This window comes from Zonotrichia albicollis, chromosome W (genome assembly GCF_047830755.1).
Source record: "Zonotrichia albicollis isolate bZonAlb1 chromosome W, bZonAlb1.hap1, whole genome shotgun sequence".
In the NCBI taxonomy this organism is placed as follows: domain Eukaryota; kingdom Metazoa; phylum Chordata; class Aves; order Passeriformes; family Passerellidae; genus Zonotrichia; species Zonotrichia albicollis.
This window is the reverse complement of record NC_133859.1, coordinates 6,399,921-6,414,280: the sequence shown is the minus strand read 5'-3', so window position 1 is coordinate 6,414,280 and position 14,360 is coordinate 6,399,921. Positions and strand designations below refer to the sequence as shown.

At 42.8% G+C, this 14,360-nt stretch overlaps 1 protein-coding gene across 14 annotated transcripts in view; it reads left to right on the top strand.

The window, feature by feature from the left end:
* The window catches only part of LOC141726952 (ubiquitin-associated protein 1-like), a 176,760-nt gene that overhangs the window by 76,801 nt on the left and 85,599 nt on the right, over positions 1 to 14,360 (top strand). For 13 of the 14 annotated variants that reach the window (XM_074532076.1, XM_074532075.1, XM_074532077.1 and 10 more), the window contains 2 exons: positions 4,980 to 5,906; positions 14,122 to 14,157. In XM_074532076.1, the coding sequence (XP_074388177.1) occupies positions 4,980 to 5,906; positions 14,122 to 14,157 (963 nt within the window). The remainder of the gene's footprint in view (positions 1 to 4,979; positions 5,907 to 14,121; positions 14,158 to 14,360) is intronic. The other variant, XM_074532079.1, reaches the window with a different exon arrangement.

Here is a 14,360-nt window from a genome sequence, read left to right as displayed (position 1 = left end):
CTAAGCCTGGTTATCCCTCTTTTCTTGGGCATATGTCTTGGAGGTTCCTTCAAGGGGATTGGACATGTCATCATCATACCTGACAGTTCAGCTATGGGCAACTGGAGCTGCTTTCTTTTTGCTGAACTTCCTCTCTGAGTTTTGCCTTCCTTCAATTCATGCACCTGTTGGGCCAGAGCAGCAGTAGATTTTCCATCCCATCCCATCTCTTCATATTTTCTCCGCAATCACGCAGGAAGAACCACAGCTCAGCTCGTGGGGTGTACCTTCTCTCTCCATCTGGGAAACGTCTGCATTGCATACCAGAACCTCTGATCTGTACTGCTGAGATTTGGAGAAGGTCTTTAATCCCATCTCTGAGCTACTTATGATTCACCTCTATCCTGTCTTCTAATTTCTGCAGACATATTTCCACCGCTGCGATTCTGGCATGTGTTGGGCCATGTAAATCATCTGCATATGCTTGGAGCTTCTTCGCCACATCAAGCACAGTCTCATCCCTGTCATGCCGCTTTATTATTGCTAAAGCAGAAGCATATTCATGTGGCCCAAGTCATACAAGTTTTTGCCACATCACAGATGTACATGGTACCAAGTCTGGATTCCTAGTTGTTATGTCACCTTAGAAGATAATCTCTGCCACTCCATTTTTCTCAGGTGTTGGATCTCTTGTTCGATAGTCTTCTGTGGCATTCACATTCTCTGAAAAAATTCCTTCGCCCAGGATTTTTCTCCTGGGAAGCTGAGAAGCTTCAGAGAAAAGGAAAACAATTCCTATCTCATTTGCTTCTCCTCTGTTTTGCTCATGTGGAATGTGTTTGCAGTTTGTTTACCCACAGGTGATTGTTTCATTGGATTCTGGTGTGAGTTGTTTTGACTCTTCGGCCAATCGGAGACAAGCTGTGTCAAGACTCTGGAAAGAGTAACGAGTTTTCATTATTATCTTTTTAGCATTTAGTAAGTATCCTTTCTGTATTCTGTAGTATAGTATAGTATTCTTTAATATAACATATGTCATGGTTTGAGCCTGGCACAGAGCCAGTGCCCCCCATGAAAATGCCTCACCCTGGTGTCTGCTGTGAGATGTGACCAGGAATAAGCAAAACAGGCTCCAACTTAAACATAAAGGACACTTTATTACTTAAACTACAGGAAAAATAGGGAAAGACCATAAGGAAAAAGAAGAAAAGAATTGAAAACCTTACAAAAAAACCACTTTCCTCCTCCCCACTCCCTGACTTTCTCAATCCAATACATTCTCCCAAAACACCCGGTACGACACTTTAGTATACTCAAACATCAGTTCATGAAGAGGAAAGGAGTCCTTCTCGTTCCATAGGCTTCTCCTGGAAACACACTGAAACCTCGGATGCTTCCTTGTCACTTCGGCACCGCCCGGAAAAAAAAAAGTCCTTTTGCCGCTTGTGACATGTTCCTTCCATGCCCAGTGCTCTCACCACTGACGGCATGGACCAGAGCTGCTTTTAGGGTTGTCTTTCAAGGATGCCTTGTCTCACTCCAAAAAGGCACAGTCTCTGCTTTTGGGACATCTGTCCCCCCCATATTTTTCCAACCCCCTGGGGCCGGGGGGTCCTCACGAATGAACCCTCCTGGTTTTGAGGCACTGCCTCCCCCTAAATGCAGTCTGTGTCACAGGAACAACTGAGTCCATAGCCACGAGAAAAGTCCAGCCAAAAGGCCACTCCAAATCATCTCTCCCCATCCAATCATCTCCACATTTCATCTCTTATCTCCCTTCTTATTCAGCTTCGAGGAGGATTAGCATTTTTGCAAGGCCCCAATCATGCAAGAAAGGGTTAAAAGTTTTCAGTCTCTGTCTGTCCTGGGACGAGATGATACTCCCACACGTGCTGCTGCTGCGGCCGGCCGCTCTCCCTCCCGGAGGGGGGGGGGGGGGGCTGGCCGCTCGATGTCTCTTGGGGCTCCGCCACCCTTCCATCCTTGAAAGCCCCTCAACCCCCACCTCTGTCCAGGCCCCTGGCCTACCGCATGGCCGGCCCCTCCCCCGCCCAGCAGCAGCGGGCTGGGCGGGGGAAGAGATCTGACCTCTTCGCCCGACGATGTCCCAAAGAGGAAGTGCCAGGGCAGTGCCTTGCTTTTAACCCCTGTGTATTCTCGGAGGTGTGTCCAAACCCCACTGGCTACACCAGGTGTCAGTATGAAACCCAAAACCTTCATTGGTTTGACCACAGCTTCCCAGAATTCCCACTCCTTCCTGGTCAAACCACGACAACATAGTATTGTAAAATAATAAATTAGCCTTCTGAGAACATGGAGTCAGATGCATCATTCCTGCCTTCGTCGGGGCAATCCCAGCAAATACAATAGTCTTCCACTGGGTTTGCTGCATATAGAGATCGTCTGCACACAGGTATCTTTGTGTTACACTTTCCAAGACCCGTGCCCAGAGGCTGTGAGGATTAGCCCTCCTCATCATTCCTTGGTCAATGATGGGATCATGGGACAGGGATCCCAAATGCCTTGCTTCAGTGACATCCAGAATTGTAGCCTCGCCTGCAACATCCCAAAGACGGACTAACCAACTAATTACGGATTCATCAGGTCATCAAGTGTAATCCTTCCTTAGGCCCCGAAGGTCCTTCAGGGAAAAGGAATCAATATTAGCTTCTGATCTTTTGCCAGTTGCTTTGACTCCTGATTTTATGTCAGGATTGTTAAGGATCCTTCTCCTGCATCATCATCCACTGGTCAATCGGTCTTGTCTGTGCACTTTCTGCTTCTCGTGCTAGTAGCAACAGCCATTGGTTTAGGTTTATTGTCTGGTTTAGCTACTGGCTTCGTAACTGGGCTGTTGGCTGCACCTTGAGTGACTGGGATAGCTGCTGATTTATCTCCCTGCCCCCCTTCCTCTGTCTGCTGCCCTACAGTATCTAGAATTGTGCAATAAGCATAGGCCAGGGCCCAGCTTATTGCAATGATCTTTTTCTCCTTAGGGTCATCAGGGCACTTCTCTTTCAGGTATTTCCCCACCTCAGCTGGGTTCTGAATTTGTTCACGTGGAAAGTCCCAGACTATAAGGTCAGAAAATTCCTTCAGGATTTTGCCCAAATCCTCCCATTTCCCACACCACCCAGGATTTTCCACACCTGGGTCTACTCCTGGGTCAGGGGTCTCATCAGCCTGTCTAGAATCTCAGCCCTCATTCTAGAGAAGCTGCAGACTGTATAGAAGAAGCTTACCAGATTAAATACCAGAAAGATGGTGTCTTTAACATTTAGGGGAAACTGAACATTCTCCAATAGGGAGGTAACAGATTCAGAGGAGAAGAAGGAAAGCAAAGGCTGAAAAGCCTCATCCCCTGCTCCTCCTCTAACCAAATGGGTGCATAACCATAGCTATGAACCATTCATACCTGGAACAGACCCTAGCACCTTTATAAACTTCCTACAAGTCATTACCTCCAAGCCCAGCCCATTAACTATTCTAATCAGTGCTCCTCTACTGCAAAAACTATGTATTGGGGACAATACCGGAGCTATTTCTGGATAAGAAAATAAACCTAGGGACCATAGACATATTAAGAACTCAAAAAAAACCTAGGGACCAGGAACACATGCAAGCCTTCACCCCAAGAGACATTATGAATTCAAACAACATGGCTACTAACTGCTCTATACCAACAGAGAGTAATAGCAACTAAAATACAATTAGAAAAGGTTTTTTTCCACTCTCTCGAGCCATGTGTTGGGCGCCAAAAATTTTTCCTAGTTTTAGGCAAATGTGGGAGAAAACCTCCAAAAGGGGCCCCCCCAAGGAAGCAAACCCACATGACCCCTCCCCCCAACCAGTTCGGGAAGGATTTCCTCAGAGAGAAGTTGAAAAAAACCTGTTTATTTAACAGGCAAAGCACTCTCTAGCACAACAAAATGAACAATAGCAGATGACAAAACTCATTCGCTGCTCTGAAGAGATGACAAATTCAGAAAATCTCTCCGGTGGGTGGTCACTCTCTTATCAGTCACTCCGGCACTGGGAAAGGCTGCTGACCAGAGTAGGCCCTGGTAAGCTACAAAGTGCAAGCTCTCAGTGTTTCCCCGGGTCTCAGTCCGGAGCAGGTTTGAACAGTTCCAAAAAAAGGGAAAGAAAAACAGTCCAGGGAACTTCTGTGCCTCAGCTAGTTAAACTAACTAAACACCAACAGAGTGCCGTGTTCTGCCCCATCCATGCCCAGACACCACAGTGGAGGAGTGAGAGCAGACTGATAACAAAACTCTGTGCTTCTTCTTCTCCCTGCCTTCGCTCTCAGAGCCAGTCTTGAAGGCACAGAATATAATATCCAGCATAAACAGAACACATGATTGGGGATACAAGCATCATAACGTCACTCCAGGACATGGTGGCAGCAAATTCTTCCTGCGGTAGGAGCAACTTGACCATTTCCCTCTAATCCTAAGAGCAGGAGAGAGAGAAGAGCTGAGCCTAGCCCCTCACCCCTCAGCCAAAACCTCCTGGTATCTCTCCCCTTCCCAAAGAAAGCCCCTCATCTAAGAGGCTGCAGCTAGCTGCACCCCTTCCCCCCACTTTGGCCACTTATTTTGTCTCTCTTAAGTACCAGTCATTATTTTCTCTTAGGCAACAGATGAGAGAAAATTCCCTGAGAGAAAGGAAAAAAAACCCCAAACTTTTAACTTCCAACAGATGATCAGTAGCTCTACAGTAAAACTAAGTGTAAGAAGGAAGCAAAATATGATACTTTAATCTAGACTATAGACAGATTTTAGTGCTAGAGACAAAATGAACTATTTCTGAGGTCTTTTGGTTTTGTCAGTCTCTAAACCTACAGACAAGATATTCCGGGAAACAAGAGGTGCTGGGAAAAATTTGTCTGTCCATGGTAATTCATGTAGCTCTTATTCTCTTATGTTGCTGTTAGAATTAGTGGCTATGATCATGATATAATTTATCTTTTTTCTCCTTTCCCTTCCACCCCTGGCCAGTATGACTTCTCACTGGAAAAGAAAACAATTGAATGGGCTGAAGATATCAAAAGAATTGAAGCTGCCCAGAGAGAAGCTGCACACAAGGCAGAAGAAGCACTAGCAAAATCAAAAGCAGCTTCAGAGGACATCACCAAAATGGGGTTCTCAGAGGGACCTTGCCCTGAAGTCACACCTATTCCTATTAACCCCATCCTTGCTAGCCTGCAGCACAATAATATTCTTACTCCCACACCAGCAAACAGCAGTGCTGTGAAGCAAAAGGTTCTCAGTCCACCTCATCCAAAAGCAGACTTCAACCCAGCTGATTTTGAATGTGAAGAAGACCCTTTTGATAAACTGGAATTAAAAACTATCAATGATAAGGAAGAATTAAAAAATATCCTGGAAATTCATGTTGGTACTACTAGGCCTATTATTGCCCAGGTATTTGATAATACATTTCCCAAAGTAGAGTCTGAGTCTGTGTTGCAAGATGAGAAAGTTCTGACATCCACAGAAAGGGCTACATTGGATTTCAAACCCCTTCACAAACCAAATGGCTTTATCACTTTACCACAGTTGGGAAACTGTGAAAAGATGTCTTTGTCTTCCAAGGTGTCACTGTCCCCTGTCACTTCAGTGAGCAACATCAAATCCCTGTCCTTTCCTAAACTTGACTCTGATGAGAGTGATCAAAAATCACCAAAGCTTATGAGCACTTTCCACAGCACTACCTGTCTCCACAACGACACTTTTCTCAGCTCTTTGCAGACCTGTGCTCAGAGTAAAACCAGTGAACTGAATGGACACCATATGGTGGGTCTTTCTGCTCTAAATGAGGACAGTGGCATGGAGACATCAACATTATCCTCTTCATCCAGACTGCCTTCCCTGGCTGCATCAACAGTTTGTACAGAAGAATCATCTCAAAGCACAGCGATTATGGTAAACACAGTGGATTAGAGTTGGGGTTGCTGGGGAGATGTGGAGTTTTCAAGGTGCAGAGACAGATGTTGCTTCTAAAATGTCCTGTGGTTTTACGTTCATTTAATGGGAGAGATGTATAGATCATGTGCGGTAGTTCTTCTTCATTTATGTTGCAAATTGATCAATTAAACAGCTCTTCATGCTGGCAGTTCTGAACCTCAGATTATTACTTCACACGTTCCCCTAAATCTAATATTTTTAGACCAGTTTTGGTGATTTTGCTTTCAGCTTTTTGGTACTTGTTCATAGTTGCACACCACTGAGATAAGCATATGAGATCTTTGTACAATCTTGTGTTTTGTCTTATCCAACTGAGATATATAAGATTCTGAACTGCTTTTATGTTTTGAATTAAATCTCTTCTAGATTTGTTCTTCAGTTTGCTTATATATTAGCTGGAAATAGTGGAAATGCCAGCTTTTCAAGGAATAGATGCAATCACAAATTAAAAGACACATGTGCTTTGTCACTTGGGAGAAAAAGTGTTTGCAGTTAACCTGGAGTGAAAGAATTGTCTTTTTTTTAAATGTTTAATTTATTTATTTTCTTTGTGAGATAATTTTTTAAATTTACTGTCTTCCTTGTAAAGGAGGGGGCAAGGATTGCTTTCTGAATACTAAAAGCAGTCTGGAGGAAAATCTTGGATCACTTACGTCACAGTTGGTTGCTGTACAGCTCTGAGACAGGAATTTTATGTTTCATTTCTTCAAACTGGTAGCAAGTTCCAAAATTATTTTGGGGACACAACTTCACACCAGTTATTGTCTAGGAATAAGAGCAGAAATTTGAGTAAGTTTTGAGGTTAGACCCCAGCTAGCAACAAAGCTCCAGGCAGCCACTCGCATCATTCCCCTGCCAGCAGGAATGAGAGACAATCAGAAGCAGACAAGCAAAAAAGGCCTTGATGCTGTGCAAATGCTATTCAGCAATAACAAAAACATTTCTATGCTATCAACATCGTTTTCTGCACAAATCCAAAACATACTAGTCCATACTAGCTCCTGTGAAGAAAATTAACTCTACCTCAGTCAAAACCAGTACATTCCACCCCTTATTCCTGTTTTGGTGTGAAAACACAGGTGTCTGTTAAGGAAGGCTGGAGACTTCCTTAAAATAGAGAATGTAAATCGCCTCCATCCAAATTATTATAATTTTGAAATTAAGGAGCTCTCAGGCAAAGATATGGGCGTAGGAATAACAGTTCTTCATTAGGAAAGAAAATTAAAATAAAATAAAAATGCAGTAATACGAAACAATACTGACAGAGTCAGAATATGACCTGACACCCTGTTGGTCAGGGTGTTGGTAGCAGTCCAATTAAGTGGTGGCTGCAGTCCTCTTGGAGTGACAGATGTGGTTCTGTTGAAGCAGTGATCTTGGAAAAGGGTGTAGTTTTCCTCTGGAGATCCAGTGGTGGTGTAGATGGGCCTGGTCTTCCTCTGGGAATCCATTAGAAAAGGCTGCTGTGGTGTTCCAAATCTCAGATTATATCCAGGTAGGAATGCTTGGCTCTTCCCCCTGAACAGAGCATCATACAATGGGATGATGTAATTTTATCAGTCATGCAGTGAGACTCAATGGCCCATTAACAGAGGATATTTCCCCAGAGAGAGGATTGGTTGTGGAAGAGATAAAGAAAACTGCCCCACCTGGTTTTAACAGGCGGCCCAATTAACAGAAGATAACTGCCCCACCTCTAACAGAAGGCAATAGAATACACACCCCCAGCCATATCTTCCATTTCTATCCTAAGACAATTCCATGGTGTTTACATAATGTGCAGGTCCTACACTATCCAATACAAGCTCATTAACCACCCCACTCCTTCCCATTCTTTGATATAATACACAGATATCATTCCCTTATTCTGCAGATCAGGACACTGCTGCTTTTAAGGCTTCTCTCCTCCATTCGTTCATTTGGTTTCTGTTTGTCCTGGTTTCAGCTGGAGTAAATTTCTTCTCAGTAGCTGTTACAGTGCTGTGTTTTGGATTCAGAATGAGAATGGTGTTGATAACACAGCAGTGTTTCAGTTTTTTGCTAAGTCATGTTTATCCTTAGTCAAGGACTTCTTTTTTCCTTGTCTCATGCTCTGCCAATAAGGAGATTTGCAAAAGACACTGGGAGGGGGCATAGCTGGGACAGGTAACTCAAACTGACCAAAGGGATATTCCAAACCTTAGAACGTCATGCTCAGTTTTTAAACTGTTGGGAGTTACCCAGAAGGGCAGCCAATCTGGATTCAGGAAGGAAGGAGGAAGAGGGTGTCTGGCATTGGTCAGCAGGTGTTGAGTAATTGCATTTTGCATCACTTGTTTTTTCCCTTTTTATTATCATTATCATCATTTGCCATTATCGCTGTATTTTACTTTATTTTCAATAATTAAACTGCTCTTTTCTCAAGTTGCAAGTTTTACTTTGATTCTTTTCCTCATTCCACGGGGGCGGAATAGGAGAGGGGGGGGTTGAGCGAGTGGCTGCATGGTGTTTAATCTCCAGCTGGGCTTAAACCATGACACTGTCATAGTAATTCCTGTAACATACAATTCAAATAATGTCTGGCAACAATTTAAAGGTATATCCATTACAATCTCCACCCCTGGTCCTTTTGGGCCAGGTTATAGCATTTAACACTGCAATGAACTCCCCTTGTTTCCAGCCTGGCTGCAACAAGGGGTTTCCTGCTAGAGTCCACCATTATTAGTCCCCATCATAGTCCTCTATGGCTGCAGGGAGACAGCTTCCTCACCATGGTCTGCACCACAGACTGCAAGGAATCCTTGTTTCCCCTGCTCCAGCATGGGGTGCCTCCCATGGGAGACAGTCCTCCACAAACTTCTCCAATATGGGTCCTTCCCATGGGCTACAGTTCTTCACAAACTGCTCCAGTGTAGGTCCCTCATGGGCTCACAAATCCTGACAGCAAACCTGCTCCAGTATGGACTATTCTCTCCACAGGTCCTGCCAGGAGCCTGCTCCAGTGCTGGCTTCTCATGGGATCACAGTCTCCTTTGGATATCCACATGCTCCTCTGTGAGGCTCCTCCACAGGCTGCAGGTGGATCTCTGCTCCTGTGTGGACTCATCCATAGGTCGCAGTCCCTTCAACTTGAGTTCACACTGGAGTTCCAGCCTGTCCATTACAGCAGCAGTGCCCTGGCAATCTGCCAGCCCAGGCATATCACCATTGCTGTTATCTAAACACTCCCAGGCACAATACAGTGAGGTGATGAGTAGCACAGCACTACAGAAAGCAGAGGAAGCAAAAACCAGCCACTAGTGAGCACTAGACTCTAAAACAGTCAGGCAAGCAAGCCCATGGCAAGCGCAGGACCCTGCCAATTAATAAACAGCACTAACAGCTATAAATTTGTCCTAGCACATTCCAATCAAATCTGTTATCTTGAACCCTTTGATCCCCATGTTGAGTGCCAAAAAGGACTGTTGTGGTTTAACTCCAACCAGTAACCATGCCCCACACAGCCATTTGCTCATTCCCCTGCCGGTGGGATTGTGGAGAGAATTGGAAGGGTAAAAGATAGAAAACTTGTGAGTTGAGATAGACAGTTTACTAGGGAAAGCAAAAGCTGTGTGCACAAGCCAAGCAACACAAGGAATTAATTCACTACTTCCCATGTGTTCAGCTATTTTACAGCTGTGAAATGACACATAACAGTTACTTGGGAATATAAATGCCATCACTCCAAATGTCTCCCCCTTTTCTCCTTCTTCCCCTGTCTTTATATACTGAGTATGATGTCATAGGGTATGGAATATCCCTTTTGTTGGTTGTGGTTAGATGTCCTAGCTGTGTCTCCTCACAACTTCTTGTGCATCCCCATCCTTTACACTGGCAGGGCGGTACAAGAAGCAGAAAAGGCCTTGACACTGTGCAAACCCTGCTCAACAGTAATAATAAAAACCCCCTCTATGTTATCAACAGTCTTTCCAGCACACAACCTTATACTAGGTACTGTGAAGAAAGCTAACAACCCCAGCCAAAACCAGCACATCAGTAAGCTTGTTATTTTTTTTTCCCCAAAGAACCTAAGATCTGAACACCAGTACTCATGAAGCCTAGTGAAAGCTGTATGGTGAAATCCTCTAGCTGGCTCTAAAATAATCTGACTATTTCTCTCCAATATAAATGATGTTTCAGTGGTTCTGTGGCCTTACTGACATACTACAGGGTTTTGTTACACCATGTGCTCTGAAACAAGTGACACTGCTACTCTCCTGCTCTCTCATCTCTTTTCAGACTTAGGTGAATGCATTATTGATTGTGAATTACAGTATTCTGACAACTAGTGTATTTCTCAGCACAAGAGAACAGCTGTTTATTGATTACTAGAACAAATTTAATACAGTAAACTTTGACAGAAACAGCAGCATGCTGAGCAACTGCCCACTGTTACAGATCACAGGTTTGAGAGGTGACTATCCTCGTATGTAGCTCAGAGGTGAAAACTTGAAGTATGACACATCTCTAGTGGTTAATATGAAAGATCACTTACAACTAGATGACCACATTTTCACTCTTGACTATTCAAATCTCTATGCTGGATTAGAACTGATTAAAGACTAGGAGCAAAGGTATATTCTCAAGAATGCTGTAAGGAAAGATACAAACTGATAAACAAAAAATAGTTTTATTAGGAGAAGTAATCAAGATCTTAATTTGAAACTGTTTCTATTTTGGAAGTAGCAAACCAAGAAATAGGTATGCCAACAGAACTAGACTTCAGAATGTACTTGTTTCATATTTCCACAATATGGTCCCAATGGCTGGAAAAGGACAGCTGAATTGCAGGAAATTGAATCACAGAATCATTTAGGTTGGAAAAGACCTTTACGATCATTGAGTCCAACCTTTGACCGATCACCACCTTGTCAACTAGACCAGAGCACTGAGTGTCATGTCCAGTTCTTCCTTGGACATGATTTTTAAATGTAACAAAATTTTGAAATTGTAATTGAAGTAAATGTAACAAAATTCCTCAGAATGTGAAAATGATAGAAGGAAGTCACAGTCATCTCTGTTACTGGGAGTAGAAGGGGCATGTTTCCCTTCAAGATTACACAAGAATAAGCCTGTCCTTTTTAGAAAGCCTCAGAACAATTATATGTCCCAGTGTATTTCCCAGTGGCTTTGAAATATAATTTTTTTTTTTTTTTCTCACAAGACTAGAAATTGTAACTTTGGATTTGGAGTTTCCACTGGAGTTTATACTTTACCAGTGAATTTGATCTAGGGTTCTTTGGATAGAAATAAACTTGTGATTTCTCTGAGACTGCATTGATTCTGTTCTGAGTGGTCCTTTCTCCTCAGTGTGTTTATGGTGGGGGTTTTTTTGTCTTGGTTGTTTGGTTTTGTTTGGGTTTTTTTTTTTTTTTTTGAAGCTCACTAGTTTGCTTTTTGCAGCATTGGCAAAGGGGAGAAATGATTAGTAAAGTCAGCAGATTGGAATTAAACAAAGCTGATCAGAGACCTGATTAGTATGATGCAGTTAAAGAAATCAGGTTGCTGGAGAATGGGGCGTTCCTGGTAGACCATTCAGAATATATATTGCTGCAGTAGCATGATGTATGCAGTCACACCAGCTGCAGACAGGGCTCCTGGCCTATAAAGTCCCTAAAAGTAGGCACAGTGTACAAGTTCATACTGAAAGCAATGTATGTTTGCTTCTTGGAAGGCACTGAAATGCAAGTTTGAGATGTAAGGGGGCATGACTGATGAATGACCAGTCCTAGCTTTGTCCCCCAAAATTCCTTTAGCTGTTTCCCTCCTCCACTGGAAATCGCTGACCTCAAACACAGGTTGTTAAGCTCAAATACATTGAGAAAGAGGAGTTGGTCCTGGAGTCTTGAATGTCTAGTCTAAGAAGCAGTCTTGGTTTTCCTGGCTGCAGCATTTATAACAAAGCATCATCCTTCAGTTTGATAACCAGCTGATTTCAGGGCTACTCTAGAACCCCACTTCAGTGTATCCCATATTCTAGTGCTTTTTGCTTTGGCAAAAGTATCTGGAGGAAGGGTGTGTGTGAAGAGCTTTGAACCCCTCTACCACCATGAGGACAGTTTCTTGCACAAACCAGTCCATCAGACCAAACATGATTTCTCAGGCTTTGTGTCCTAGAAGATAAATTATTACCCTGGAGATGAAAATGGGTAGAAATGCAGAACAAGGCTTCCCCCTCTCCCCTTTTTATTCTCTCCTTCCCTCCCCCAATAGATAGAATTTGCCAAAATCCTAACATATAATCTCAAAATTGTTTTTCTGTGAATAGGGCTTTTTTTGTTGTGGTGGTTTTTTGGTTTGTCTGGGGTTTTTGTTTGTTTGTTTGCTTTTTTCAGTTTGGGCCCAAAGAAGGCCTTTCTGAAAGATGTAGACAAACTTTCAAGCAATCTATGTTGGCTTTAAAAGATATTAAGGAAAGGCAATAAACATAGGCCCTTGGTCCAAAGTAATTTATTGCAGTCTTTTAAAATTTGATTTAAAATGCAGGAAGACTTTGAAATTGATTAATTGAAAAGGGCAGAGTTCTGATTTTGCACTGCTGTTATCTTGAGTAAAGTAATATAAAGTGGAGGGTTGATTCTGCCCTCAGGCAGCCTGGTTCTGCAGAAATGGAGGAGGTATACAGCAAGGAACATTATCCAGCCTTGTTGGTGTACTGAGAATGGGACCAAGTTTTGGGCACTGGTAGAAAAATTGCATATTCTTTTTAGCCAGTGTGCCATTTTGCTCGTATATGGTGGTGGCGTTGATAAGTGATTTAGGTCACTTAAAGAATCACCATCAAAAGTATTAGCAAAAGTGGTTTTAATATGAATTTATAAAAGTGCGATTTAACAAAGTTTGATGGCAAGGTTCGCTCTATTACTTACTACATGGATGAAATATACAAAAGAAAATCAAATTAAAATTGATTTAGAATCATTTACACAGAGACCAAAGATGCAAAAGGGTAAGAGACACCCTCCTGTTGAATCACAAGGTTCATAGTGGACCTCCTTGGTTTCTCAACTCCTGACAGAGCTTAGGTGCAGCTAGGTCCAATTTTAGTATCAGGCTTGGACAATGGTTTATGTCCAATGGAATTAGCCACATGGATTTCATTAGTATTAATTCAGCATGCTAACAGTCACTTGCCAAGGATCTGTTGTGAAATAAAGGGTATCTCCACCTCAGGCAAAGAATATCAAAAACTGAGAGACATCCCAGCTCAAGGGGAAAGTCACTGGTGTGCAGTCCAGTTGCAATTTAGAGAGAACTCAAATTGGACTCATCAAAAGATCTGTTGTTGATAAAAAGTGTCTTTGCCTCCAGGAGCAACCTTGAGAGGCATCCCAGCTCAAGAAGAGACAATTGCCCTGCAGCCACACTGCCTAACAGGGAGAGCTCAAAGGTGGCTCACTTAGACTGTCATATATATGGGATAAAGTGTTTGGCTCGTTGTCAAATTGCATATGATGGGAAAAGCATGCATGAGACTTCTTAAACCCACAACTTTCTTTGGTCCTTGATAAATGCATCTTGGAAAAGTCACAGACAATTCATGTATTAATTGCAAAATCATGTTCCAAGCTCATATGCATCGATGCTCTCTGCTCCTGTGTTTCATAGAACTGCAGCTCAGACCTTTACTTCCTTTGGAGCCTGTATCAAACTACTGCAGGTTTAGTTAAGGGGGTTGAGTGCATCCATCACAGGTGTATGAAATGAAGTGCTTTGAGAGTAGAAAAGAGGTACGTGTTTCTCTTACTCCTCATGGTCAAAAAAAATTAGGAAAGTCTTTAGGCAATGATTTTAAAATTATCACTGTCATTCAGCCAGCGTGTTACACTGAGCTTTGTGAACACGTAGAAGTCACAGTGACAGAATAAAAAAGCTTACAATTATTATGAGAGGGGACACATCTTTGTTGACATATAATCTGTTTTTATAGAGTGCTGAAAGAAGAAATTATCCTTATGATGTCTATTCTATAACTTCACATAACTGTGTAATGTCTGCATCTCACATGTGGAAACCTGATCAGACCACAAGTCTCCCTAGTATAGTAGACTTATTCCCAGATCTCTCCCATAAAACCCTTCCTCCACAGCTGTAGCAAATTCTGTTCACTGGTGCATAATGTTCATAGACATCTTATTTGTGTGTTGTCCAACAGGTGCACCCAGACTACAAGGAAACAAAAATACTTATGGTAAGTTCCCAAATACCTGTGTGCTTGCATTGGATCATGTTTCTGAAAATCTCCAGAAATAGTGTGCCTTTGAGTACAGAAAATCATAGGTGATGAGTAAACTGGGGGTAAAGGAAGCAATCTGCATGCTTCTGCTGAGGTACAGGGTTGACTATATCATATGGTTGGGCACTGAAATGTTTTCGTCCACTGGTGGGAAAGGA